The sequence below is a fragment of the Heterodontus francisci genome, chromosome 20 (assembly GCF_036365525.1).
Source record: "Heterodontus francisci isolate sHetFra1 chromosome 20, sHetFra1.hap1, whole genome shotgun sequence".
Lineage (NCBI taxonomy): Eukaryota > Metazoa > Chordata > Chondrichthyes > Heterodontiformes > Heterodontidae > Heterodontus > Heterodontus francisci.
Genome location: NC_090390.1, coordinates 46,561,449 through 46,589,190, shown reverse-complemented (window position 1 = coordinate 46,589,190; position 27,742 = coordinate 46,561,449). Strand labels below are relative to the sequence as shown.

Here is a 27,742-nt window from a genome sequence, read left to right as displayed (position 1 = left end):
CCACCCACTAAACCAAACCATTGATATCTTTCTGGAGTCTACAGCTATCCTCTTCACTATCAACTACACAGCCAATTTTTGTGTCGTCTGCAAATTTCCCTATCATGTCTCCCACATTTAAGTCCAAAACATTAATATATACCACAAAGAGCCAACACTGAACCCTGTGGATGCCACTGGAAACTGCCTTCCATTCGCAAAATCATCTGCTGACCATTATCCTTTGTTCTCTGTCACTGAGCCAATTTTGGATCCAACTCGCCACATTCCCCTGTATTCCATGGGCTTTTACTTTTCTGACAAGTCTGCCATGTGGGATGTTGTCAACTGCCTTACTAAAATCCATGTAGATAACATGCACTGCACTCCCCTCATCAATCCTCCTTGTTACTTCCTCAAAAAATTCAATTAGTTTAGTAAGACATGACCTTCCCTTAACAAAGCCATGATGACTACCCCGATTAATCCATGCCTTTCTAAGTGACAGTTTATCCTATCTCTCAGAATTGATTCTAATAATTTGCCCACCACTGAGGTCAGACTGACCAGCCTATAATTATTTGGCCTATCCCTCACACCCTTTTTAAACTATGGTACAACGTTTGCAGACCTCCAATCCTCTGGTACCTCACCTATATCTAGTGAGGATTTGAAAATGATCCTCAGTGCATCTGCTATTTTCTCCCTGGCTTCCTTTCACAGCCTGGGATACAATCCATCAGGCCCTAGTGATTTATCCACTTTCAAGGATGTCATACCTGCTAGTACTTCCTCGCATGCTTATCGTATCTAATATTTCACACTCCTCTTTAACTATAATGTCTGCATCATCCCTCTCCTTTGTGAAGACAGAGACAAAGTACTCATTAAGAACCTTGCCCACATCTTCTGCATCCACGCATAATTTACCTTGTATATCTTTGATAGACCCTACCCTTTCCTTAGTTATCCTTTTGCTCTTAATGTGCTGATAAAACATCTTTGGATTTTCCTTGATTTTACCTGCCAATATTTTTTCATGTCTTCTCTTTACTTTCCTAGTTTCTTTTTTTTACTTCACCCCTGCACTTCCTATACTCCTCTAGGCTTTTTAAAATATTAAGTTATTTGTGACTGTCATAAGCTTTCTTTTCTGCTTTATCCTACCCTATATGCTTCTAGATAACTAGGGAGCTCTAGATTTGGCAGTACCACCCTTTTTCTTTGTGGGGACATGTCTAAACTGTGCCTGTAGAATCTTGCTTTTGAATGCTTCCCACTGGTTAGCCACTTCAATTTCCCTTCAAGTAGCTGTATCCAGTCCACTTTCGCCAGATCACCTCTCAGCATCGTAAAGTTTGCCTTCCCCCAATTTAAAACTTTTACTCTTGTTCTATCCTTGTCCTTTTCCATAATAATGTTAAATCTAACTGTATTATGGTCATTCACTGCTACTTCATCCACCTTGACCAGCTTCATTTCCTAAGACTAAATCTAGAATTGCGGCCCCTCTTGTTGGGCTTGTTATGTCCTGGTTAAAAAAATTCTCAGTTTTAACTCACACCAAGTCCTGTTCATCCATCGCCCCTGTGCCACATTGGCCCCCAGTTAAGCAACGCCTTGATTTTAAAATGTTCTCCTTTGTTTTCAAGTCGCTCCATGCTCTTGCCCCTCCTTATCTTTATGCAAATCAACAATGGCATCCTATCTGACTACTAAAGGAGCTCACTGCTCCTCATTTTCATCTTCAATAACTATCTTTTATAGAACCAATGACCACTAAGTTCTCTTCCATTATCTCTGATCCTAAGTAAATCTCCAGAACTCAGCACTGTCTTGTAGTCAGTATGTATCCTCAATAAGTTCTCCTTTCATGGTTATGCAGTCAGTTAGATGTGCCCCAGAATTTGAGTTCCCATTCATCATTTACATTGACCCTTCACAACAACAGTGTTCAGTTCTATTTGTAACTCCTCAGATAATAAAGCAGTTTGTGCCTGGATGCAGCAAGACCTGGACAATTTTCAGGCTTGGGCTGATAAGTGGCAAGTAACATTCATGCCACACAAGTGCTAGGCAATTGCCATCTACAACAAGAGAAGGTCTAGCCACCTCCCCTTGATATTCAATGCACTTTACCATGGCCAAATCCCCCATTATCAACATCCTGGGGTTAATGAGAAACTTAATGGGACCAGCATATAAATACTGTGGCTGCAAAAGCAGAACAGAAGTTGGGTATTCTGTGGTGAGTGATTCAACTTCCTCACTCCCTAAAGCCCTACCACCCTCCACAAGGTACAAATCAGGAGTGTGATGGAATATTCTCCACTTGCCTGGATGAGTGCAGCTCCAACAATACTCAAGAAGCTCAACAACATACATGGCAAAATAGCATGCTTGATTGGCAACCCACCTACCACCTTAAAAATTCACTCCCTCCACCACCAGTGCACGGTAGCTGCACTGTGTATCATCTACAAGATGCACTGCAGCAACTTGCCAGGGTTTCTTTGCCAGCACTTCCTAAATCCATAACCTCTACCACCTAGAAGGACAAGGACATGGGAACACCACCACCTGCAAGTTCCCTTCCAAGTCACACATTATCCTGACTTGGAAATATGTCACTGGGTCAAAATCCTGGAACTCCTACCTAACAGTACTGTGGAAATATCTTCACTACACAGACTGCAGCAGTTCAATAAGGTGGTTCACCACCACCTTCTCAAAGTCAACTAGGGATGGGCAATAATTGCTGTCCTTGCTAGCAATGTCCACATCCCATGAACGATAAAAAAAAAATCCACAAATGAGTTTTACTTTCACATTTATAACTACGACATCCAATCCGACCTCTCTGCCGTCACCATTAACTTCAAGCCTGTCACTGTGCTATACAACTTTATGTGTCAAGTTATTGGTGACCCAAAACTTTCTTCATCTTACTGTTGACAAAAGAGAAGCTATCCTTTTCTACTCCTATGTGCTTCTGTCTCTAGCTGTATTATCAAGCCCACACTAACTGCTCTGGCTTAATTTGATAAGCGCCAATATTCAACTTGATATTGAACTCAGTTCCTAAAATCTTTTGCACTGATTTATCACCAACACTGTATTCTTGCGTCTCTGAAGCATTGAGTATGTCTTATCTCTCCCTTGTTGCTGTTGAAACCTTAAATCCATCCTTTCAAAATCCCAAGGATTGAGGCTACTGCACAGACATTGGACTCTCTCTCTCTCACCACCCCCCCACCACCACCCCCGCACCTTGGACACCCAGGCATGTGAGTACCAGTTGTGGTGGGTGTTGAGCAGCCTAACCAGAAGTCCTTAAAAAAGGCTACTGGAGGCTGCTCAGAAAAGGTATGGTTTTGGTGATTTTTCTGAAAGATTTTTGTGGCCCTTCAAACATTTTTCTATTCCACTGCTGGCCTATTCTGGGCCCTCTCCACTCCTCCTCCCAACCCCCGGATCCATTACCCTATCAATGTCCCTTACTGCAAGCTAGCTCCATTAGAATCCAATGGATGAGAAAATCTTATGTGTAAAATGGTGATTGACATAAACCTTTTCCATTCCTGTCAAGTGGGTTCAAAATTGGGACAAATACAGACTAAAGAGCAGCATTACAGGGATCAATGAACAGGTTTTATGCCCACACTTTCAACTTAGAAATAGTACGTGATGTAGAAGATCTAAAGAGCAATTTAATTTTTCTTTGAAATGGGAAAATAAAAAATTGAGAACTATAAAGTGATCAAATTTCTCCAAGTTAGTTTTCTGTTACACAAGTTCTTTGCAATTGTGACAGCTATTAAAGTCTAGGGGCCGGATTTGAGGGGGGCAGGCATCCATTTTGGCGTTTCGGCCTCCGTATTAGTTGGCCGCCCCGATCCCTACCCCAAGCCATTTTGAATGAGGGCAGCTTGAGGTTGGATCAGCTGCAGTTGAGGTCAATTATTAAAGCCTGATCCAGGCCAATGTTGTGGGCTTGGAGCTCAGAGAGGGGGGTGGGAGGGGCAATGAATCATGCAAAGGACCGCACATCCGACCTATAACAGCCACCGGGACATAGCTGTGGCTGCTGACCATCCCCTGGAGAGTTTGCCCCTTCAGGATCATGGCCAGGCAGCTGTGGCATTCTTAAAAATTGAAAAAAAACTTACCTGGCCTTATCCCTCTCTCTCTCCACCTTCAGATCAGCAGCTCCCACTTCGGTCAGCAGGACTGCCGATCACTGGGTGCTGGAGGACCTCCCATTGGCCCTCCATTGTTGGGAGCCTGCCTGCCATCCCTGACTGGATGGTGAGCCTGCTCCTTGGCCTTTAATTGGCTGAAGCTTTGAAAATCCCCATGGGCGTGCTTAGAGTATGTGGTGTGGGGTTGGGATCGGGAACTGTTGTGTTATTGGCTCTGAACACTAACATACCAAACACCATAACAATGATTGATAAACTAAACGAAGGGTTCTTTATTGAAGAATAACAGGATTCTAGGAGAGTTCTTCAATACATGTGCTACCTGCTGACGAACACTGCTGCACTATTGTATCACATGTTAGCTTGTATCACTTCCTATGATGATGTATACTAAACTATTTAGATATTCAGTAGTATGTTAATCAGTAGTAAAACAATTAAAGCAATATCACAGGAACCAGCCCCCATTTCCAGTTCCTGGTCCCTGAATTAAAATCCAGCCCCAGGTATCAGTGCAATTTATGTATATATGTTATGTGTATATTAAGTATTGCATCATTGTCAAAACCAATAAGGAGCATTAATGAGTTGAAACAAACTGCAAATAGGATTAAGTTTTATTTTGTTAAAGGTAAATTTGCTTTGGATCTTTAAGTTGTGTTGCCCTATGATTTGATCCCATATTATTCTGTAAAGAAAGCCAGAATCATTGTTCTAATGGGATGTGACTTCCACAGATCCAATACAACAGCATTTTTCAGCAAGAGCTAAAAAAACGCTTGGTTCTGCTTTAAATTTAGATTAATTATTTACCATAATAGAATCATTCAGTAAAATCAAAACCAAGACCTCTTCAGCAATATTTCTATCCATTATTTATCAATATAATTTCTTGTATGTGCAGGTGTGTTGTCTGGACTGGAGATGACCGTGTTTTCTTCTTCAACCCCTCAATACAACTGTCAGTGTGGGAAAAGCCAGTGGAACTTGAAGGTCGAGGTGATATTAACAAAATTATTCAAGACCCTCCTCATAAGCGTAAAATAGAACTGACAACATGTAAGTATTAGTAGCATAAACGCTATATATATTATGTATATTATTTGGAAAAGTTCAGCATCTATAAACCATTTTTGCCACCAAAATAAATTCATTTGTGACCAAAAAATGGGCACACAGAAAGAACACAGGACACTCCCCGAGGCTCACTGGATAAGCCTGAGGTGCACCTAATATTGGTTTCGGCTGTCATTATCATCGAACCAGCAAGCTGCAGACACCTAATGGGCGTTCCCACAATGCTCGCCAGGGAGGAGGCCTCGTAGATCAGGTCACTGTGTTGTCAGCAGCAGCTGAGTCCTTAAAGGTAACATGGAGTTGGGGACAACCAGGAGAGGTGGATGATTGGGATTGGGGAGGGTAGCAGTGGCGATCAGGGGAGATCATGATCAGTGGGTGGAGTTGAGGTCACAATCAGAGGGTTGCAAGTGGTGGCCAGCTCCTCCTAGCTCCACATTCATATGTATTTTTAACAAACTTACCTTTTTGGTGGTGGTCTGTGGTGGCCCCTTTAACAGCCTCCTTTGCGATCACATGTAGACCTGGTTTCCCTGAATGCAACCAGCAGTGGCGCTGGGTGCCTCAGTGCAAACCAATATTACTGATGGTGCCTCAAACAGATGTTAACCTCTTATTTGCATCTGCAAGGGTCTTTGCCTATTTCAGGCGTAGGCTGAGATAGACTTTGACAATCAAATTGGCAACAGTGGTTTAGAAGATACATTTTTAGAATGCTTTCATGACAGCTTCTTGGAGCAATACATTGTAGAACCGGCTAGGGATAAAGTTATCTTAGATTCCGTATTGTGTAATGAAGCAGGGTTAATAAGCAATGTCATAGTAAAAGATCCACTGGGAAACAGTGATCATAATATCATTAAAGTCCCTCAACTCATTCAAAAGGGGTCTGGATGTGCACCTCAAGTGCCTTAATCTGCAGGGCTATGGACCAAATGCTGGAAGGTGGGATTAGAATAGGTGGATCGTTTTTCGGCTGGCACAAATACGATGGGCCAAGTGGCCTCTTTCTGTGCCTTAAACTTTCTATGATTCTATGAAATTTCATGTTAAGTTTGAAAGTGACACATTTGAATCACAAACAAGAATCTTAAACTTAAACAAAGCCAATTACGAAGGTATGAGGGGAGAACTGGCTAAGCTTAATTGGGTAAATAGATTGGAAGGTATGGTGGTAAATGAACAGTGGGAAACATTTAAAGAAACAATTCAAAGGGATCAACAAAAGTACATTCCGTTCAAAAACAAAAACTCGCCCAGAAAGACTCATCCGTGGCTCACTCAGGAAGTTAAGGAGAGTATCAGACTAGAAGTAGAGGCTTAGAATGTTGCAAAAACTAGTAGCAAGTCTGAGGATTGGGAGTGTTTTAGAAACCAGCAAAGGGCCACCAAAAAGTTGATTAAAAGGGAAAAAATAAAATATAAGAATAAATTAGCCAGCAATATAAAAACAGATTGTAAGAGCTTTTATAAGTACATAAAAAGGAAAAGAGTAGCTAAAGTAGATGTTGATCCCTTAGAGGCAGAGACAGGAGAAATCATCATGGGAATGAGGAAATGGCAGAGGCATTGAACAAATATTTTGTGTCTGTCTTCACAGGAGAAAACACAAGTTCCATACCAGAAATAGACAGTAACCTAGGGGTTAAAAAGAGTGAGGAAATTAAGGATTTTGATATCAATCAAGAAAAATTATTGGAGAAACTTGAGGGATTAAAATCTGACAAGTCCCCAGGATCAGTTGGCCTACACCCTATGGTTCGAAAAGAGATAGCTGCAGAGATAGTGGATGCATGGCTGTGATTTTCAAGAATTCTTTAGATTCAAGAATGGTCCCATCAGATTAAAAGTTGGCAAATGTTATGCATCTTTTCAAGAAAGGAGGTAGAGAGAAAATGGGGAACTACAGGCCAGTTAGCCTAACATCAGTCGTTGGGAAGATGCTGGAAACTATTATTAAAGAAGTCTTAACATTGCACTTGGAGAAGCATAACATGATGAGAACAAGTCAGCATGGTTTTACTAAAGGGAGATCCTGTTTGACAAATTTATTAGAGTTTTTTGAGGATGTAACTAGTAGGGTAGATAAAGGGGAACCAGTAGATGTAGTATACCTGGATTTTCAAAAGGCATTCGGTAAGGTGCCACATAAAAGATTAATAGGCAAGATAAGGACTCATGGTGTTGGGGATAATATATTAGCATGGCTAGAGGACTGGTTAACAGACAGGAAGCAGAGAGTGGGCATAAATGGGGCATTTTCAAGTTGGCAAGCAGTTAATAGTGGGATGCCGCAAGGATCAGTGCTGGGGCCTCAGCTTTTTACAATCTATATTAATGACTTGGATGAAGAGACAGAGAGTAATGTATCTAAGTTTGATGATGATACAAAGCTCGGTGGAAAGGTAAGCTGTGGGGAGGATATAGAGAGGCTGCAGGTTAAGTGAGTGGGCAACAAGATGGCAAATGGAGTATAATGTAGGGAAGTGTGAAGTTGTTCACTTTGATCGTAAAAATAGAAAAGCAGAATATTTTTTAAAAGGTATGAAACTGGTAAGTGTTGATGTTCAGGGAGACTTGGGGGTACTTGAACAAGGAACACACAAAGTTAACATGCAGATGCAGGAGGCTATTAGGAAGGCAAATGGCATGTTGGCCTTTATTACAAGGGGATTGGAGTACAGGAATAAAGAAGTCTTACTAAAATTGTACAGGGCTTTGGTGAGACCACACCTAGAATACTGTGTGCAGTTTTGGTCTCCACATTTCTGAAAGGATATACTTGCACTGGAGGCAGTGCAGCGAAGATTTACTAAATTGGTCCCTGGGATGAAGGGATTGTCCTATGATGAGAGGCTGACTAAATTGGGCCTGTATTCTCTGGAGTTTAGAAGAATGAGAGGTGATCTAGTTGAGACATACAAGATTCTGAAAGGGCTTGATAGGATAGAAGCTGAGAGATTGTTCCCACTGGTCAGGGAATCTAGAACACGGAGACACAGTCTCAGGATAAGGGGTCAATCATTCGGGACTGAGTTGAGGAGAAATTACTTCACTCAAAAGGTTGTGAATCTTTGGAATTCTCCACCCCAGAGGGTTGTGGATGCTCCATCATTGAATACATTTAAGGCTGGGATAGATAGATTTTTGGTCTCACAGGGAATCAAGGGATATGGGGAGAGGGCAGGAAAATGGAATTGAAACCTAAGATCAGCCATGATCGTATTGAATGGTGGAGCAGGCTTGATGGGCCATATGTTCTACTTCTGCTCCTATTTCTTGTGTTTTTGTGTTCTTTAGACATGTATTCTTTTGCTGATACCAAAATGCTGCATTTCCAGTTCGTATTGAGCGTGCTTTTGCGATCTGCAATGTCAAGGAGAGGAATTGAGTTCTTTGCTACAGAATGGGTTTATTTTTTATAGATACAGCACTGAAACAGGCCCTTCGGCCCACCGTGTCTGTGCTGACCACACTATCCACAACTCCAGCAACCTTCGTGTAATCGGCAAACTTGCTAACCCAGCCTTCCACTTCCTCATCCAAGTCATTGATAAAAATCACAAAGAGCAGAGGTCCCAGAACAGATCCCTGCGGAACACCACTGGTCACCGAGCTCCATGCTGAATACTTTCCATCGACTACCACCCTCTGTCTTCTATGGGCCAGCCAATTTTGTATCCAGACAGCCAACTTCCCCTGTATCCCATGCCTCCTCACTTTCTGAATGAGCCTACCATGGGGAACCTTATCAAACGCCTTGCTAAAATCCATATACACCACATCCACTGCTCTTCCTTCATCAATGTGTTTTGTCACATCTTCAAAGAATTCAATAAGGCTGGTGAGGCATGACCTGCCCCTCACAAAGCCATGCTGACTGTCTCTAATCAAACCATGCTTTTCCAAATAATCATAAATCCTGTCTCTCAGAATCCTCTCCAATAATTTCCCCACTACCGATGTAAGACTGACTGGTCTATAATTCCCAGGGTTATCCCTATTCCCTTTCTTGAACAAGGGAACAACATTTGCCACCCTCCAATCATCCAGTACTACTCCAGTGGACAGTGAGGACGCAAAGATCATCGCCAAAGGCGCGGCAATCTCTTCCCTCGCTTCCCGTAATATCCTTGGGTATATCCCGTCTGTCCCCAGTGTCTTATCTGTCCTCATATCATTCAAAATTTCCAGCACATCCTCCCTCTTAACCTCAACCTGTTCGAGCATATCAGCCTGTTCCACGCTGTCCTCACAAACGACCAGGTCCCTCTCACTAGTGAATACTGAAGCAAAGTATTCATTTAGGACCTCCCCTACCTCCTCCGACTCCAGGCACAAGTTCCCTCCACTATCCCTGATTGGCCCTACCCTCACTCTGGCCATCCTCTTGTTCCTCACATAAGTGTAGAACGCCTTGGGATTTTCCTTAATCCTACCCGCCAAGACTTTTTCATGTCCCCTTCTAGCTCTCCTAAGTCCATTCTTCAGTTCCTTCCTGGCTACCTTGTAACCCTCTAGAGCCCTGTCTGATCCTTGCTTCCTCAACCTTAAGTAAGCTCTCGACTAGCTGTTCCACATCTCTCGTCATCCAAGGTTCCTTCACCCTACCATCCCTTCCTTGCCTCATCGGGACAAACCTATCCAGCAGTCGCAGCACGTGCTCCCTAAACAACCTCCACATTTCTGTCGTGCATTTCCCTGAGAACATCTGTTCCCAATTTATGCTGCCCAGTTCCTGCCTAATAGCATTGTAATTCCCCCTCCCCCAATTAAATATTTTCCCATCCCGTCTGCTCCTGTCCCTCTCCATGACTATAGTAAAGGTCAGGAAGTTGTGATCACTATCACCGAAATGCTCTCCCACCGAGAGATCTGCCACCTGGCCTGGTTCGTTGCAAAGCACCAAGTCCAACATAGCCTTCCCTCTAGTCGGCCTATCTGCATATTGAGTCAGGAAACCTTCTTGGACACACCTGACAAAAACTGCTCCATCCAAACTATTTGCACTAAGGAGGTTCCAATCAATATTAGGGAAGTTGAAGTCACCCATGACAACGACCCTGTTACTTCTGCACCTTTCCAAAATCTGCCTCCCAATCTGTTCCTCCGTGTCTCTGTTGCTATTGGGGGGTCTATAGAAAACTCCCAACAAAGTGACTGCTCCTTTCCTGTTTCTGACTTCCATCCATAATGACTCAGTAGACAAACCCTCCTCGACGACCTCCCTTTCTGCAGCTGTGATACTATCCCTGATTAGCAATGCCACTCCGCCACCTCTTTTACCTCCCTCCCTATTCCTTTTGAAACATCTAAACCCCCGAACATCCAACTTCCATTCCTGCCCCTGTGATACCCACGTCTCCGTAATGGCCACAACATTGTAGCTCCAAGTACTGATCCATGCTCTAAGTTCATCACCCTTATTCCTGACACTTCTTGCGTTAAAATAGACACACTTCAACCCATCATACTGGCTGCAACTTTGTTGTGTCAATTGTTTAACCTTCCTCACAGACTCTCTGCACTCGGTATCTGCCTGTTCAACAGCTACCCCATCCACTGATCCGTAGCTCCGGTTCCCATCCCCCTGCCAAACTAGTTTAAACCCTCCCGAAGAGCTCTAGCAAACCTCCCGCCCAGGATATTGGTGCCCCTCCAGTTCAGATGCAACCCGTCCTTCTTGTACAGGTCCCACCTTCCCCAGAAGGTATCCCAATGATCCACATATCTGAATCCCTTCCTCCTACACCAGTTCTGTAGCCACGTGTTCAGCTGCACTCGCTCCCTGTTTCTAGCCTCACTAGCACGTGGCACCGGTAACAATCCTGAGATTACTACTCTGCTCGTCCTGCCTTTCAGCTTCCAACCTAACTCCCTATATTCGCTTTTCAGGTCCTCATCCCTTTTCCTAGCTATGTCATTGGTACCTGCCTGACCTTTTGACTGAGTAATGATAGATTGCCTGGGTGGAACCTAAAGTAGAAAGATCTTTTTAATGCAGAAAATAATATGCACAAGCATCAGTGTGATGTATGATTCTTGGGCTATAAATGAAGCAGAGTGTGTCCACGTCCTAATCATGGATTTTAAATTCAGGGTCAGGGTGGATTATTCATTCAGACTTGGAGATGCACATCTAATAATTTATTTTCCTGATACTCAATAAAATCACTTCCAGAAGGGAGATTTATCTTGTTCAGGTAATATGGTTGTCTTATTTGAGGTGTTTTGTTTTAAGCCTGTGTTGGTGCAAAGCATTGACAACTTCATTAAAAAATATGAAATGAAATGTAATTCAATCCATGAAGCCTGGTGTTTCCAACAGACCATATATAATTTACAGTACTATTATCGAAGTAACATCAAAATCACAGGCTGCACTTATACAGCCACTATTCTGTTGCTGTAAAAGATAGCGAATGCTCCTGCAATTCCCGCTCCTCTCCCCAGCGCGCCACCCTCACCCTAAAGAGAAGTCATTTCACAGTGCTTTGCCTGCAGTGTAAATCTAATACTGTGTCAAGCTGGGGGTAAAGTTGCCTGGGTATTTGTAAACTTATTCAGGGTTTTTGTTGAGAATGTTGCCACCCATTCTCTCAAAGCATTTAAAATTTACTGGCGAGGATGAATCAGTGCCTGTGTATATAAGGGCAGTTTCCAGTGCTGTTGGCAATCAACTAAAGAACCACAGTAATGCTGTTCAGCCATTTGTTAATCTACTAACCATACACTTAATGAGCTCAAAGGTTAGATACTGCTGCTGTGCAGTGTTCATACCTTTAATGTTTTGGTTGTACTGGCTCAGGTAGAAGAGTGGGAAACCCAAAGTACCCAGAGCGCTATGTATTAACTCATGCATGTAATGTCAAGCATCCTGTCTTTTACATTAAAATATGCCACCCATTGCAAACTAATTACTGCACATCACTTGTGTGTGAAGGCAGTTATTTTTCATAACCGGTTCTGGGGGGGATGGGACCAGTACAAACTGGAAGGGTTACACCTGGGCAGGACCGGGACTGATGTCCTAGGGAAGAGGACAAGTAATGTTAAAAAGACAAGCCTTAAGGCTTTGTGCCTTTACGCACGGAGCATTCGCAATAGAGTAGATGAATTAATCGCGCAAATAGATGTAAATGTGTATGATATAGTCGGGATTACGGAGACATGGCTGCAAGGTGACCAAGGATGGGAAATGAACATCCAGGGATATTCAGTATTTAGGAAGGACAGACAAAAAGCAAAAGGCGGTGGAGTTGCATTGCTGGTTAAAGAGGAAATTAACGCAATAGTGAGGAAAGATATTAGCTCTGACGATGTAGAATCTGTATGGGTAGAGCTGAGAAACACTAAAGGGCAAAAAACATTAGTGGGGGTTGTATATAGACCCCCAAACTATTGTGGTGATGTTGGGAATGGCATTAAACAGGAAATTAGAGATGCATGCGATAAAGGAACATCTGTAATTATTGGTGACTTTGATCTGCATATAGATTGGGAAAATCAAATTAGTCACAATACTGTAGAGGAGGAATTCTTGGTGTGTATACGGGATGGTTTTCCGCACCAATACATTGAGGAATCAACTAGAGAACAGGCCATCCTAGACTGGGTATTGTGTAATGAGAGAGGAATAATTGACAATCTAGTGGTGTGCGACCCCTTGGGGATGAGCAACCATAATATGATAGAATTCTTCATCAAGATGGAGAGTGACCTAGTTGATTCTGAGACAAGGGTCCTGAATCTTAGTAAAGGAAACTACGAAGGTATGAGGCGCGAGTTGGCCATGACGGATTGGGATGTAACTTAAAGGGATGATGGTGGAAAGGCAATAGCAAACATTTAAAGAGCGCATGGATGAACTGCAACAATTGTTTATCCCTGTCTGGCATGAAAGTAAAACAGGAAAGGTAGCCAAACCATGGCTTACAAGGGAAATTAGAGATAGCATTAGATCCAAAGAAGAGGCATATAAATTTGCCAGGATAAAACAACAGACCTGAGGATTGGGAGCAGTTTAGAATTCAGCAAAGGAGGACCAAGGGATTGATTAAGAAGGGGAAAATAGAGTACGAGAGCAAGCTTGCGGGGAACATAAAAACTGACTGTAAAAGTTTCTATCGGTATGTAAAGAGAAAAAGATTAGTGAAGACAAATGTATGTCCCTTACAGTCAGAAACAGGGGAATTTATTATGGGGAATAAAGAAATGGCTGACCAGCTAAATGCATACTTTGGTTCTGTCTTTACAAAGGAGGACACAAATATCATACCAGAAATGTTGGGGAACACAGGGCTTAGTAAGAGAGAGTAACTGAAATAAATCAGTATTAGTAGAGAAATGGTGTTGGGGAAATTGATCGGATTGAAGGCCGATAAATCCCCAGGGCCTGATGGTATGCATCCCAGAGTACTTAAGGAAGTGGCCCTAGAAATAGTCAATGCATTGGTGGTCATCTTCCAAGATTCTATAGACTCTGGAACAGTTCCTACAGATTGGAGGGTAGCTAATGTAACCCCACTATTTAAAAAGGCAGGTAGAGAGAAAGCAGGGAATTATAGACCAGTCAGTCTGACATCGATAGTGGGGAAAATTCTAGAGTCCATTATCAAAGATTTTATAGCAGAGCACTTGGAGAACAGTGGTAGAATCGGACAGAGTCAGCATGGATTTACAAAAGGGAAATCATGCCTGACAAATCTACTAGAATTCTTCGAGGATTAATTAGTAGAGTTGATGAGGGGGAGCCAGTGGATGTGGTTTATTTGGACTTTCAGAAGGCTTTTGACAAAGTCCCACATAAGAGATTAGCATGTAAAATTAAAGCGCATGGGATTGGGGGTAGTGTATTGCGATGGTTAGAAAATTGGTTGGCGGACAGGAAACAAAGAGTAGGGATGAATGGGTCTTTTTCCGAATGGCAGGCAGTGACTAGTGGGGTACCGCAGGGATCGGTGCTAGGACCCCAGCTATTCACAATATACATTAATGATTTAGTTGAGGGAACTAAATGTAATATCTCCAAATTTGCAGATGACACAAAACTGGGTGGGAGGGTGAGTTGTGAGGAGGATGCAGAGAGGCTTCAGGTTGATTTGGACAAGTTGAGTGAGTGGGCTAATGCATGGCAGATGCAGTATAATGTGGATAAATGTGAGGTTATCTACTTTGGTAGCAAAAACAGGAAAGTAGATTATTATCTGAGCGGCTATAAACTGAGAGAGGGGATTATGCAGCAAGACCTAGCTGTTCTCGTACACCAGTCGCTGAAGGTAAGCATGCAGGTGCAACAGGCAGTAAAAAAGGCAAGTGGTATGTTGGCCTTCATAGTGAAAGGATTTGAGTACAGAAGCAGGGATGTCTTGCTGCAATTATACAGGGCCTTGGTGAGGCCACACCTGGAATATTGTGTGCAGTTTTGGTCTCCTTATCTGAGGAAGGGTGGTCTTGCTATAGAGGGAGTGCAGCGAAGGTTTACCAGACTGATTCCTGGGATGGCGGGACTGACGTATGAGAAGAGATTGAGTCGGTTAGGATTATATTCACTGGAGTTCAGAAGAGTGAGGGGGGATCTCATAGAAACCTATAAAATTCTAACAGGACTTGACAGGGTAGATGCAGGAATGATGTTCCCGATGGTGGGGGTGTCCAGAACCAGGGGTCATAGTCTAAGGATACAGGGTAAACCTTTCAGGACTGAGATGAGGAGAAATTTCTTCACCCAGAGAGTGGTGAGCCTGTGGAATTCACTACCACAGAAAGCAGTTGAGGCCAAAACATTAAATGTTTCCAAAATGGAGATAGATGTCGCTCTTGGGTCTAAAGGGATCAAAGGGTCTGGGCGAAAGCCGGAACAGGTTACTGAGTTGGATGATCAGCCATGATCATAATGAATGGCAGAGCAGGCTCAAATGGCTAGATGGCCTACTCCTGGTTCTATTTTCTTTGTTTTCTATAACAATGCTGAAATAATGTGTCTTAATTAAGTGGCTGTGTTAATGCAAATTTTACATGTCATAGGTGAGAAATGCAATTGTGATAAAAAAGCAAAAATTTGCAAATGTTGAAAAAACTGTAATAAAAAACAGAAAATTCTGGTACTACCCAGAATGCCTATTAACCTCTGAAAAGAGTAAAGCTTGATAGATGTTTTGTAGATGAGCTGAAATGTAAAATTGTTTGATGTTCAGGCATTTATTATATGCCACATTTCAAGATTTTTGATTTTTTTATTTGCTTCACAGAGAGGATTTGGGAATTAATTATGTTAAGAGTTGGCTTTAAAAAAGACAGCAGTCATTGAAAATATGTATTAAAGCTAGAGCAGCCAGTGTGTGGAATGTCTTAGCAATTTATTGTCTACTTCAAATAGAGACAACCAGAGCCTATTAACTCATTCCAGTTTCATTAGTGGAGTTTTCCCAGGTCTGTACAAGCCATACTGGGTTGCCTGAGTGCAGGGAATATTAGATACTCAGATGAATCAGAACACCTGCCTATATAGGAACCCATCTTGTTTTCTCCATTAATTGAAGGGGATTGTAACTTGCCAAGGTTACCATATTGCATATTAGATATTAGGCAGTACGGGAACACTCCTGAAGATGTTCACACAAAGCTTGTATCAATGACAAGTGAAGTTCAGTCATGTCATGATAATATCAGGCTGAATGCCAACAAGTCTAGTACATTTCTGTCGTCTGTTATGGACACAGAGATTGTGTACTGTTTCAAATTGTAAAAAATTGTGCTGGTTTATTTTTGCTGAAAATAATTGCCAATAGTTTTGAGGCAGTTGTCTTTTATCTCTACATCAAAGGAAAGGTAATGGATTTTATTCCAGGTCCTGTGTTGTGCCAGTGTTGGAGGGAAGTTGCTTTGTAAATTGCTCCCTGTCAGGTATTATCAGGTATTGTTTGTAAGGATTTTGTTAATGTACTGTGTCAGACATTAATGTGTTTTGTGTCAGTAATAGCTGGTGGTATGTGTGAAAACAGCCAAGTGATATGTTTCAAATGAACATGCTGCAGTCACTAAAATGCTCAACTAGCTAGGATTCCAGACAATGCATGTTTAGCATTCTATGGGGTGTTTGTGATATTGTGATTTAATATGAGTGAATTCAGCACTATTGTGGCTTTGATCATGATTGACTGACTGCACTATCTTCAAAGGAGCGAAGAATATTAAACCTTTCTGTGTATATAAGTTCTTAGATATCTGGCAGCTGGTCAGACTGAACAGCTCAGTAAGCATACAACTTATGTCTTCTGTATGAATTCCCTTGCGTGAAGGGTACAGCAAAAATCCACAGGGCTAAAGGTCAGTGACCTGAAACGTTACCTCTGTTTCTTCGTCCACAGATGCTGCCTGACCTGCTCAGTGTTTCCAGTTTTTTTTCTGTTTTTATTTGATATTTCCAGATTTATAGGGCTAATGTTTCGGGCCTTAGCACCCAGGAGCTTCTGGAGCTGAGGCACAGGGCTGGATTTTACCAGTCCCCGACGTCGAGGGTCATGGCCGGGCGGCCCGGAAAATACTTGCGGGAGAGGCCCACCACGGGCCTCGACACCAGAAAGGCCCTGCTCCATTTTACCGGCAGCGGCGAGACCTCTTGACAGACCTCCGCCACACAGCGACAGAGACTTAATTTAAATAGTGAAATAAATGTTAATTAATGACTAATGACTTATCTTGTAGCGACAGCTATCCCACGCCGATATTCCGGCTGATTACCAGAACTCACACGCCTTCGGCCTCTGTTCAGAGATCTTAGGCTGAACACTGGTGAGGAGAGGGGAGCAATGAAATTTACAGGCAGGAGGCGGGGAGCTGGGAAAACTCTTCCTACTGATCGCAGGGATGGTGGGAAGGGGTTGAGGGTCAAAGTTAGCAAAGTTCGGAGGGGGGGGGAGTTCGAGATCTGAGAAAAAGGTTTTTTTGGGGTGAGTAGGGCAATTTACATATTGATTACTCATGGGGGTGAGGGGGTAAGAGAGGGGATTCAAAGTGCAATTAAAAGTTTCATTTTTTTTTGATACCGGGACCTTTAAAAATTTAAATCTCACTGAAGGGCTTGACACCCTTTAAAAATGCGCCGGTGCTTGCGCGGGGCGCCAGACGCCATTGCTGGGGATGGAGCATCCGCCCCCTCTAACTCATTGGGGGCGGGCATTCTACCCCCTCCATGTTAATGAAACATCACGGCGGCTCCGCAACGGACAGTCTGTGCGTGCAGGCCGCCATCTTAGAAGCTCGGCGGCAAGCTAGTAAAATCCAGCCCACGGTGTTTTGGAAAGTTGAGCGAAGGCCAAATTTATACTTCCTTGGTACTGCCCCCCAATCTTCTGATTGCTTTTTGAAATGGGTCTTGCTTGGTTGTGTCCAATGATGGCAATGCAAGTAAGAAATTTTCATTGCACTTTTAAGATCAGGATAACCTGTGACCCAATTTCCGGGAGCAGCATCAGTCGCAGATTCCATGCAATTTGTCCCATAAAAAGACAGAGTAATGAAAACTTAGAGTAGCTTGGGTGCTACCTGAAAGGTAAAACCACTGGAAACTGTATTAATCTAATTCTTTCCACACTTATCTTGTTTTGATTTTGAACACATTTTGGGAAAATGTGCTCTAAATGACTTGGTCGCTTTGAGGAGACCTTTTGGAATCTCCCTGCATATTTTATCAGGAGGAGGAGGGTAACTTGGAACCTTTGCAGGATTCCCAAGCTGTCAGAGGCAGAGTCTTCAGAAAGGTCACCTGGACATTCAGGCACCAACAGGAATTACCATCCCCAGGGACATCATTCAAATGGCTTCACCTAAGGTGTGATACTTCATAACAACTTCAGTTAATTGGTCTGTCAATGTTACCACATTTATTATACAGAAAAGTCCATCTTTTCAGTGTCTAAGTCTTTCCACCTCAGTGCTTCCTCTGTGGATATTGTTTGTGCACAGCCATCTAATCTGCTGCCTCTCCTAAGTGGTGTCTCAGAGGCAGGAACAGAGCTAGAGGATGAAAGGTCATCAACCTGAAACGTTAACACTGTTTCTCGCTCCACAGATGCTGCCAGACCTGCTGAGTATTTCCAGCACTTTCTGTTTTTATTTCAGATTTCTGGCATCCGCAGTATTTTGCTTTTATTTTAGAGCTAGAGGATGGCAGCTGATTATTGATAAAATGCTCTGGAGCCCACATTGGCTCTTGATCACCGAGAACTAGGACACCAGATGGGTTGGCTTCAGGCTGCAGCTCTGCTGGTGCTGTGGGGCAGCCTGAGTCTGCCTGCATTCAGATGCTGGTGAATTCATGGAGCAGAGGCTGATTGCTATGGAAGTGGAATGAGGCAGTGTCAGCATCCACTGACTATTCTGACTTTCACCTTATCTCAGCTTCTGTGACATTCTGTCCACTGAGGGATATCATAGTCCAGGGAAGGAGTGGCATTGGCCAAGTCAGCCACTATTTTCATTCTGGTTTGAGTGACCCCTGTGAGCTGTCCAGTGGGGAGTGCAGTGCAGAAGAAAGTTTGCACTGATGCAGTCCGAACATTCATTGGGAGATCCTGAACCTGGTAACAAGGCCTCCGCTATGAGATACTGTGCAGCTGATGACCACTGAGTTGCCACCTGCTGCAAGAATGCTGGCATGTCTTTTTGAATCTGTGCAGCATTAGCGTGCATATATCCACATTGGCAGCTATGTTATTGAGGCAGCAAGGTGCATCAGACAAGGTTCAGGCAGAAAAATTAAAAATGACTCTCAGTATGTCAGAAACATATCACAGGGCATCACAGAATTAAAAAATTATAATGATGGGGAGATTCACATGCCAATGCCTTTTGTATCTACGTAAGCTTTTATAAAGCTATATTACCATATTTTGGTTCAACAGAATGAAAATTATAAAATGAATTCATGGAAAAGTAGGTTACAAAAATTATTGACTTAAATGTCTACATTTGTTGTGGTACAGTCATGTTAAGTTTTTCAATATAGTGTCTAAATTGACAATAATTCAACAAAGGTAATTGGAATGTTTGATCACTGGCTTGTGAGAATTTAAGTTAATGCCAGCTAATATAAAGAGCAAAATTTAGTGACGTTTTGTTTTTTCCGTGGTTTTAAAATCTGAAAGATCATATTAACAGTGTAAAATATAGCACTGAAAATTTGATTAATGCCGAAGATTTGCATAGTATTGAGAACTGGTTTGACAAATTATTGATGAGCATAACCTAACTTTTATAAATGTCAAGTATCTTGGTTTGATACTTGCTAAGTGAAAACAAAAAATACCTTTACAATTACATGCCACCTTGTAATGCACCTTGTAATGTAAGACTGAATTTTATTAGATGGGAGGAAGTCCTGACGTTGGCCTCCTAATCAGGTCATGTGACCACATAGGTGGGCACGGAATATGATACCGGATTTTGCCGACAGTATCCAATTAAGGGCTGGCAGGTGTGGAAGCCGGCCAATAACGGATGGGGGTGCAGGAGGAAATCCTGGAAGCTGAAACACAGGTGCCATATTTAAAGGGACAGCAGCACTCGGATCAAAGGCATCACACAAATAGGCATCTGGAAGGGAGGCTAAACAAGGGTTACTTGCAAGGATTGGCTGCAGATAGAGGAAGAGTGGCTCCCATGTTAGTGAAGCCTCCAGGCAGCAAGTGCATGGCGGGAGATGATTTTCCCATTTGACGGGAGGAAGAGGCCAGCAAGCCTCACCAAGAAGGTGTTGCTGGAGGTCGCAGAGGAAGTTAACAGCCGCAGGGTGGTCACATGTGCATGGTGGCAGTATCGCAAGTGGTTCAATGACCTGGTGCAGTCTGGCAGGGTGACTGGACTTTGTAATACCAAGCTTGCAGCCCTGGATATCACACAAGGTGCCAATGAAATTTGAGAAATTTGACCAGGCACCAATATTCACAGCAAGACACATAGCAGCATCACAGCGGAAGCCTCTGGTCATTCAGAGTTGGTCGCTGCATTGCCAATACTGACTGGCCCCTTGCAGCAGGCCTCCTTGCAGTGGCACAATGCTGGACCTTGAAACGGGCACAGAATGATGCATGCAGCTGGGCCTTGAGAGATGAGTGACATTGTGTATGTATAAAAGGAAAATACTGCAGATACTAGAAATCTGAAATAAAAAAAGAAAGTGCTGGAAATACTCAGCAGGTCTGGCAGCATCTGTGGAGAGATTAACAGAGTTAATGTTTCAGGTCGGTTACCTTTCATCCGATCAGGTGGGCCTTGAATGGATGGAGGAGCGGCTGCCTAAAGCCACACGGGGCTCTTCTCAGGCCGTTCCTGGGCCCCTTTAACAGTGACACCAATGTTTCATGAGCTCTGATGAAAGGTCACCGACCTGAAACGTTAACTCTGCATCTATCTCCACAGATGCTGCTAGACCTGCTGAGTATTTCCAGCACTTTCTGTTTTTATTTGTGTATGTATATGTGTGTTTGCAAAAGGGTGCTCTCAATGCCAGAGAGTGGAGATGAACTAGAGGCGGATCGCCATTGCTAGCGGTATTGATGCCGATGGAGGAGAAGGCAATGGAACGAGGAGGGGTTGCAGCACGACAGCCTGTAGCTGATGGTGAGGTGGGTGTGGAGCCCACAGACAGTGCGTAGCTTAATGGAAGCAGCCATGTAACCTTCTGATGAGCTGTAACGATAACACACCGGTGACCAGTGATGATCACAGGGAGCTCCGAATGCATGATAGGCAGAAGGAGCGGGTGGAAAGTGCAACATCACTCTTGCCTCTCTTGCTGGTCAAGTAGCAGATGAGACACCAACGATGGCAGAGGAGCTGTAAGAGACTTCAGAGGAGGAGCAACTATCTGAAGCGACAGTGTCACATCATTCTAGCGCACCCTCCACCTGCGCAAATACTTGCACGTCGGTGGGCATTTGCACGCGGTTAGAAAGGATGGCACCAGCAGGTAAGCTTGGCACAGAAGCATATGAGAAGCTAACTGAGGCACTGACAACTGTAGCCACTCCCCATTGGAGGACTGAGGAAGGGCCCAGCGGTGCTCAGCTTCTCACTGATGACAAGCCTCAGCAAATGCTGGAGGAGCAGTGTGAAATGTGGGGTTCCGAGAGGTTGTTCACACTCATGCGCAGACGATGAAGAAGTCCATCCATGCCATGAATGGCACCATGTCTCTAGCTTACGAGTGCATGACCGCCTCCATTGAGAGAGAGGCGACCCTCATGGAGAGCCACATGCAGCACACCACCCAGTGGATGCAGGAGGTACACACTGACCTGCATACTATCACCTCATCCAAGAGCTCTGTGGAGCAATGGGTAGGCGAGATGGGCCCGAGATGCCTGGAGCCTTCGCCAGGTGCTCAAGCACTTCAGCTGGACAGGGAAGGACAGATGAGCCTTGAAAGGGTAGAGCAGCAGCTGCCTAAAACCACTGCGGTCTCTTCTCAGGCTGTTCCTGGTGTCGATGGCAGCTCCTCGGCTCCTTTGATGGTGATACATAAGAACATAAGAAATAGGAGCAGGAATAGGCCATTCGGCCCCGCAAGCCTGGCCTGCCATTCAATAAAATCATGGTTGACCTGTCCAGACCTCAGCTCCTCTTTTGTGTCAGCTCCTCTTTCGTGCCAGCTCCTCATAGCCCTCAACTCCCCGATATTTCAAAAATCTATATACCTCCTCTTTAAATACTTTCAGTAATCTAGCCTCTACAACTCTCTGGAGTAGAGAATTCCAGACATTCACTACCCTCTGAGAGAAGAAATTCCTTTGCATCTCAGTTTTAAATGAGTGTCCCCTTATTCTGTAACTATGTCCCCTAGTTCCAGATTCCCCCACTAGTGGAAAGGTCTACTCAACATCTACCCTGTCAAGCCCCCTCATAATCTTGTACGTTTCAGTAAGATCACTCCTCATTCTTCTAAATGCTAATGAATAAATGCCTAACCTGTTTATCCTTTCTTGATAAGTCAACCCCTTCATCCTAGGAATCAACATAGGTAATTTCTTTTGAACTGCCTCCAATGCCAGTATATCCTTTCTTAAATACAGGGACCAAAATTGTACATAGTATTCCAGGTGCGGCCTCACCAACACCCTGTACAGTTGTAACAAGACTTCCCCATTTTTAAACTCCAACCCCCTAGCAATAAAGGCCAGTATTCCATTTGCCTTCTTAATTACTTGCTGCACCTGCGTGCAAACATTTTGTGTTTCATGCACAAGAATACCCAGATCCCTCTGTGCTGCACTTTTTTGGAGTCTCTGCATTTAAATAATAGTCTGCCTTTTGATTCTTCCTACCAAAGTGCATGACCTCACACTTTCCTACATTAAACTCCATCTGCCAAGTTTTTGCCCACTCACTCAACCTATCTATATCACCTTGCAGATTCCTTATGTCCTCATCACAACATGCCCTCCCATCTATTTTTGTATTGTCAGCAAATTTGGATATATTCCACTCTGCCCCTTCCGCCACGTCATTAATGTAGATAATAAATAATTGAGGCCCTAGGACTGATCCTTGTGGCACTCCACTAGTTTCGCCTTTCCAACCTGAAAAAGACCCGTTAATCCTGACTCTCTATCTTCTGTGAGTTAACCAATCCTCAATCCATGCGGCACAGTGGCGCAGTGGTTAGCACCGCAGCCTCACAGCTCCAGGGACCCGGGTTCGATTCTGGGTACTGCCTGTGTGGAGTTTGCAAGTTCTCCCTGTGTCTGCGTGGGTTTTCTCTGGGTGCTCCGGTTTCCTCCCACAAGCCAAAAGACTTGCAGGTTGATAGGTAAATTGGCCATTATAAATTGTCACTAGTATAGGTAGGTGGTAGGGAAATATAGGGACAGGTGGAGATGTTTGGTAGGAATATGGGATTAGTGTAGGATTAGTATAAATGGGTGGTTGATGTTCGGCACAGACTCGGTGGGCTGAAGGGCCTGTTTCAGTGCTGTATCTCTAATCTAAAAAAAATCTAATACATTACCCCCAATACCGTGAGCTCCTATCTTGTGCAATAATCTTTTATGTGGCACCATATTGAATGCCTTCTGGAAATCCAAATACTTTACATCTACCAGTTCCCCTTTATCAACTCTGCTTCTTATATCCTCAAAGAACTCTAGCAAATTTGTCAAACATGATTTCCTTTTCACAAAACCATGTTGACTCTGTTTGATTGCATTAAGTGTCTTGCTATTTCTTCCTTAATAATGGACTCTAGCATTTTCCCAATGACTGATGTTAGGCTGGCTGCCCTATAGTTGCCTGTTTTTTGTCTCCCTCCCTTCTTGAACAGGGGCGTCACACTAGCAGTTTTCCAATCCGCTGGGACCATCCTGGAATCCAGTGAGTTCTGGAATATTTCGACCAATGCCTCCACCATCTCTGCAGCCACTTCCTTTAAAACCCTTGCTTGCAGGCCATCAGGTCCTGGCAACATGTCTGCCTTTAGTCCCATTATTTTGTCAAATACTTTGTCTCTCGTGATAGAGACTGTTACAAGATCTTTCCTCCCATTAGCTCCTTGCTTATCTGATATCTGTGGGATGTTTATAGTGTCCTCCACCATGAAGACCAATGCAAAATATTGGTTTAAATTAACTGCCATTTCCCTGTTCCCTGTTATCAATTTTCCAGTCACATCCTCCAAGCGTCCCACACTCACTTTAGCTACTCTCTTTTTCTATACTCGTAGAAGCTCTTGCTGTTTGTTTTTATATTTCTTGCCAATTTAGCAATGCTTCATGAGTGCACAATGACAGAGGTAGCTCCTGCACAGATGCAGATGGCTCCCCCATGGGTCAGGGCCCTTTAGGCTATACACCACAGTCTTCTAATGCACTGGAGCAGAAAGGCAGCAGCCTGCCTCCATTCAGCTGCATGAACTGGGACAGCACAACACAGGAGCACCTGAAAGCGTTTATTTAAATCCACCTAGTTGCACTTGAGTCTCATTGGATGATGGTTAATTATGTAATGTCAAAGATTTGGCTCAATGTATTAAATTGAAGGTCATGTCTTGCTTCAGATAATGTCTCGAGTGCTCATTTCTGCACCATTAGGCTGTCACCTCTTAGCTGTGAGCTCTTGAGAAGGAGGTAATGAGAAGGTCTGCACTGCATGAGGGCAGTGGCGAATGTTTGCCTTGGCTTTATGTCATTGAGTTGGTAAAGGCAAGCAAAGAAAGGCCACCAAGGCTTTGTGAGGCAGAAAAGTGAAACATGGGCGTTTAAGGTAAGCTCAGGAGAAACGTGTCAGTCGGAGCGATTCTTGTTGGCATCGTCCCCTGGGGTACATTGCCTTTAGCCGCCTGGGCTCGCGCACCCTCCAAATCCTCGGAGAAGGAGGAGGCAACGCGCTCAAGGAAGTCCTCATTCTGCAAAGCTACTCCCCTCTGGAGCGCTAGGTGTGCAGAACACAGCGTACCACAATGATACGTGAAATCCCTGGATGGTGTGTACTGCAGGGTACCCCCATATCTATCCAGGTACCTGACCCTCATTTTCAGAAGGGTTATGGCCTGCTCAGTGGTTGTCCTTGAAGTCACATGGCAGCAGTTGTAGGTGTTCTCTGCCTCTGTATTGGGGTGCTGCACAGATGTAAGGAGCTGTGTCTTCAGTGGGTAGCCCTAGATACCCAGTATCCATCCACAGAGGTGTTCGGGTGGCCTAAGGAACCTGGGACTGTCTCAGGTCAGATGTGTCATGACAGCTTCCTGGGAACCTTGCGCACACCTGCAGGATCCTTTTGCTGTGGTCACATGCTAGTACATTCAGTGAGTGGAAACCGTTTCTGTTGATGACGGCTCCTGGTTGCACTTGATCCAACCACCCTCTTGACCTGACTGACCTGCTCAGTATGAAACCATATATATTGGCCTGCCCTCTGCTACAAGGCATTGGATACCAGCTTGATGCCACTGATGGGCCACTGACTGACAGATCCCACAGATGTCTCCAGAGGATCACTGGAATGATCCTGAGGTGTAAAAGTTGAGAGCCATGAGACAATGGGTTGCCACCACTTCCCACTGGCCTCAAATTCTCCTCCAGCATTGCGCACAGCTCCGACAACAGCTGCTTGGAAAACTGCAGTCTTTGTCGACCAAGTTGCTCCCAACATCTCCATATAGCAGAGTCTTTGTCAGTAAATCCTTTTGGCTGGCTTCTGCCTTTTTCAACTATGGGCTGGATTTTACGCCAGGCAGATGGGAGCTGGCCACCAATGTAAAGGTCTGTGGCGAACTCGCTTCCACCCAGCCTGGGGATCCGACCCGCATTTTACGGGTCCCCGGGCTTTAATTGTTTCGAGGTGGGACTTCCACCCACTTGAGGGAGAAAGACCCGCCTCATTGAGCTGCCAGCCAATCACCAGGCCAGCATCCAGGAACGGTGACCACTGCTGGGACTGCAGCCCAGCCGAGGACATGCAGCCGGGACTGGAGGTAAGTTTGGTTTGCCCCGCCAGGCAGATCAGTTATGGCCTGGCGAGACAAGGGTGGTTGTTTGGGGGGAAGGGAGCATCTCGAGTCCTGAGAGTGGTTGGGAAAGTGGGGGCGGCCCTCAATAGGGCACCCTCTCGACTCCGTCGCCGGACTGCCTCTGGAGAAATTGGCTGGTAGGGGAAACACTTTGGGGTTCCATTCCAATGTGGTTCGCCACCATTTTACTGGTCCTCCCCCCCCCACCACCACCTCCAATCCCATCACCCCAGGGCCAGTAAAATTGCACTCATAAACTGTAAAGTAGCAGATATGTGCTGCACCAGCATCCATTTGTGTGTGTCAGTAAATGATCATGGAGCTAGGTTGTATTGCCATAATTTATAAGTGAGACTCTCTGAAGATGTCAATATACTGAGTTTTCAATTGTAAATTGCAGCTTGAAAGTGTTTCTTGTTGAAGTGTGAGTAATCAAAAAAAATGCTGTAGGGTTGTGTGAGAACCTGATTTGAGCAAACAGTAAATATGTAACAGGAAGCACCATATGACATGTATATTTGAACAGTTTGCCTGGTAATGGGTAATGTTGGCAAGTCTTCCTTTGACATTTTCCTTTAGGTATACCACCTGTTTCTTCAGGTAATTTACTCAGCATTGATCCTGGTCACCTTCCCCTGCCAGGCATTGTGCACTATGCTATGTGGGCAGTACTACCCTAAACTATGGGGAAGGCAGCAATGTGAAAAAAAAAATTGCAGGGCCTTCTATTCTGTTGCTGGATTTCCAGGGGAAAACTGACTAATTTGTTGCAAAAAGCAAATCTGAGTATTTCTCAGAGGCTGGAAATCTGAAACAAAAACATAAAATACTGGAAACCCTTAGGTCAGAGAGCATCTGTAAAGAAGGGAAAATATTAACTTTTCAGGAATAACCCTTCATCAGAACTAACCTGAGTGTTTCATTTGTTTTCTGATTAAATTGTTTACTCTGTTGAACAAGGCATTGTGACTTGATGATCAGTATATGCATTGCGGATTGATTGGAGTTGCTAATGGCCCCTGTGGTAGCTTGAACTGAGACTGAGGCATAAAAGTTCAAGAATGTGACAACCATGACTGTCACTGAACTTAGCCATCCCTGTAGTGCAGTTTATCAGATTCCACTGCTAAGTCATTGCCCCCACTGCTGAAAAGGAGCCTGCAAAGGCACTTTTCCTTAAACCTGGGTGGATCCTTGGGGGAATCCAGAAGCAATAGTGCAAGGATGGGACAGTAAGCTGTTTCCAATGTTGGCTGTGTTTGAATAGACAGGAATGAACCATACAAGGTCGTTAACTCAAGAGAAGCAATGAAGGAGGACAATAAGGACCACTGCATGAAATGATGTGCAGAGATTAAGGAGGATAAGGAGGGATAATGCACTGTTGACCACAGTCAACGGAAATGTCATTCTAACTCTGATCACCCCTTCTATATGGGCAATCTGAATGCACAGCAAGTTCACAGGGAAAAAAAATCAGGGCATGTGCCCATGCTAACTTAAGTAGTATTAACATTCATTATAATGTTAAAATTAGCTTCTTGTTGTCAGGGTGAGAGCCAAACAGACCCCAGATGATCACTTGCAGCATACAATGGATGGAAATCTGGTGAAACGGATAGAGATCTGATGTAGTGCTGATGGTGAACTCTGAAGTTTTCCTGTTCCTATTTACCTGCTCTTCAGCAGCACATTTTCCATCCAGAACACAAACTCTGCCCTAGTATATTCCACTGTTTGCAGAGGAAATGTGTGCCCCTGTGCTCAAGGGTCATTTGCTTTACAGTTCAGAGTACTGTGTGTTTCTGTTTTAATGTAGACTGTCATTTCTGTTAAAATATATATGTTCAGTTGTTGAATTGATGTTGGTAAATAGTAATCTCTTGGAGCTTTGCTCAATTGCACTTGGGGATCACAGAACATTTGTTCAGAATTTTTCTTTGCCACATTAGCAAAAATAGAATCTTATTTCTGTTTTCAC

At 43.9% G+C, this 27,742-nt stretch overlaps 1 protein-coding gene across 1 annotated transcript in view; it reads left to right on the top strand.

Moving 5' to 3' along the window:
* Positions 1-27,742, top strand: part of tcerg1l (transcription elongation regulator 1 like) — a 744,495-nt gene that overhangs the window by 489,741 nt on the left and 227,012 nt on the right. Inside the window, exon 9 of the mRNA XM_068053340.1 lies at positions 5,086-5,240. Coding sequence (XP_067909441.1) covers positions 5,086-5,240 — 155 coding nt within the window. The remainder of the gene's footprint in view (positions 1-5,085; positions 5,241-27,742) is intronic.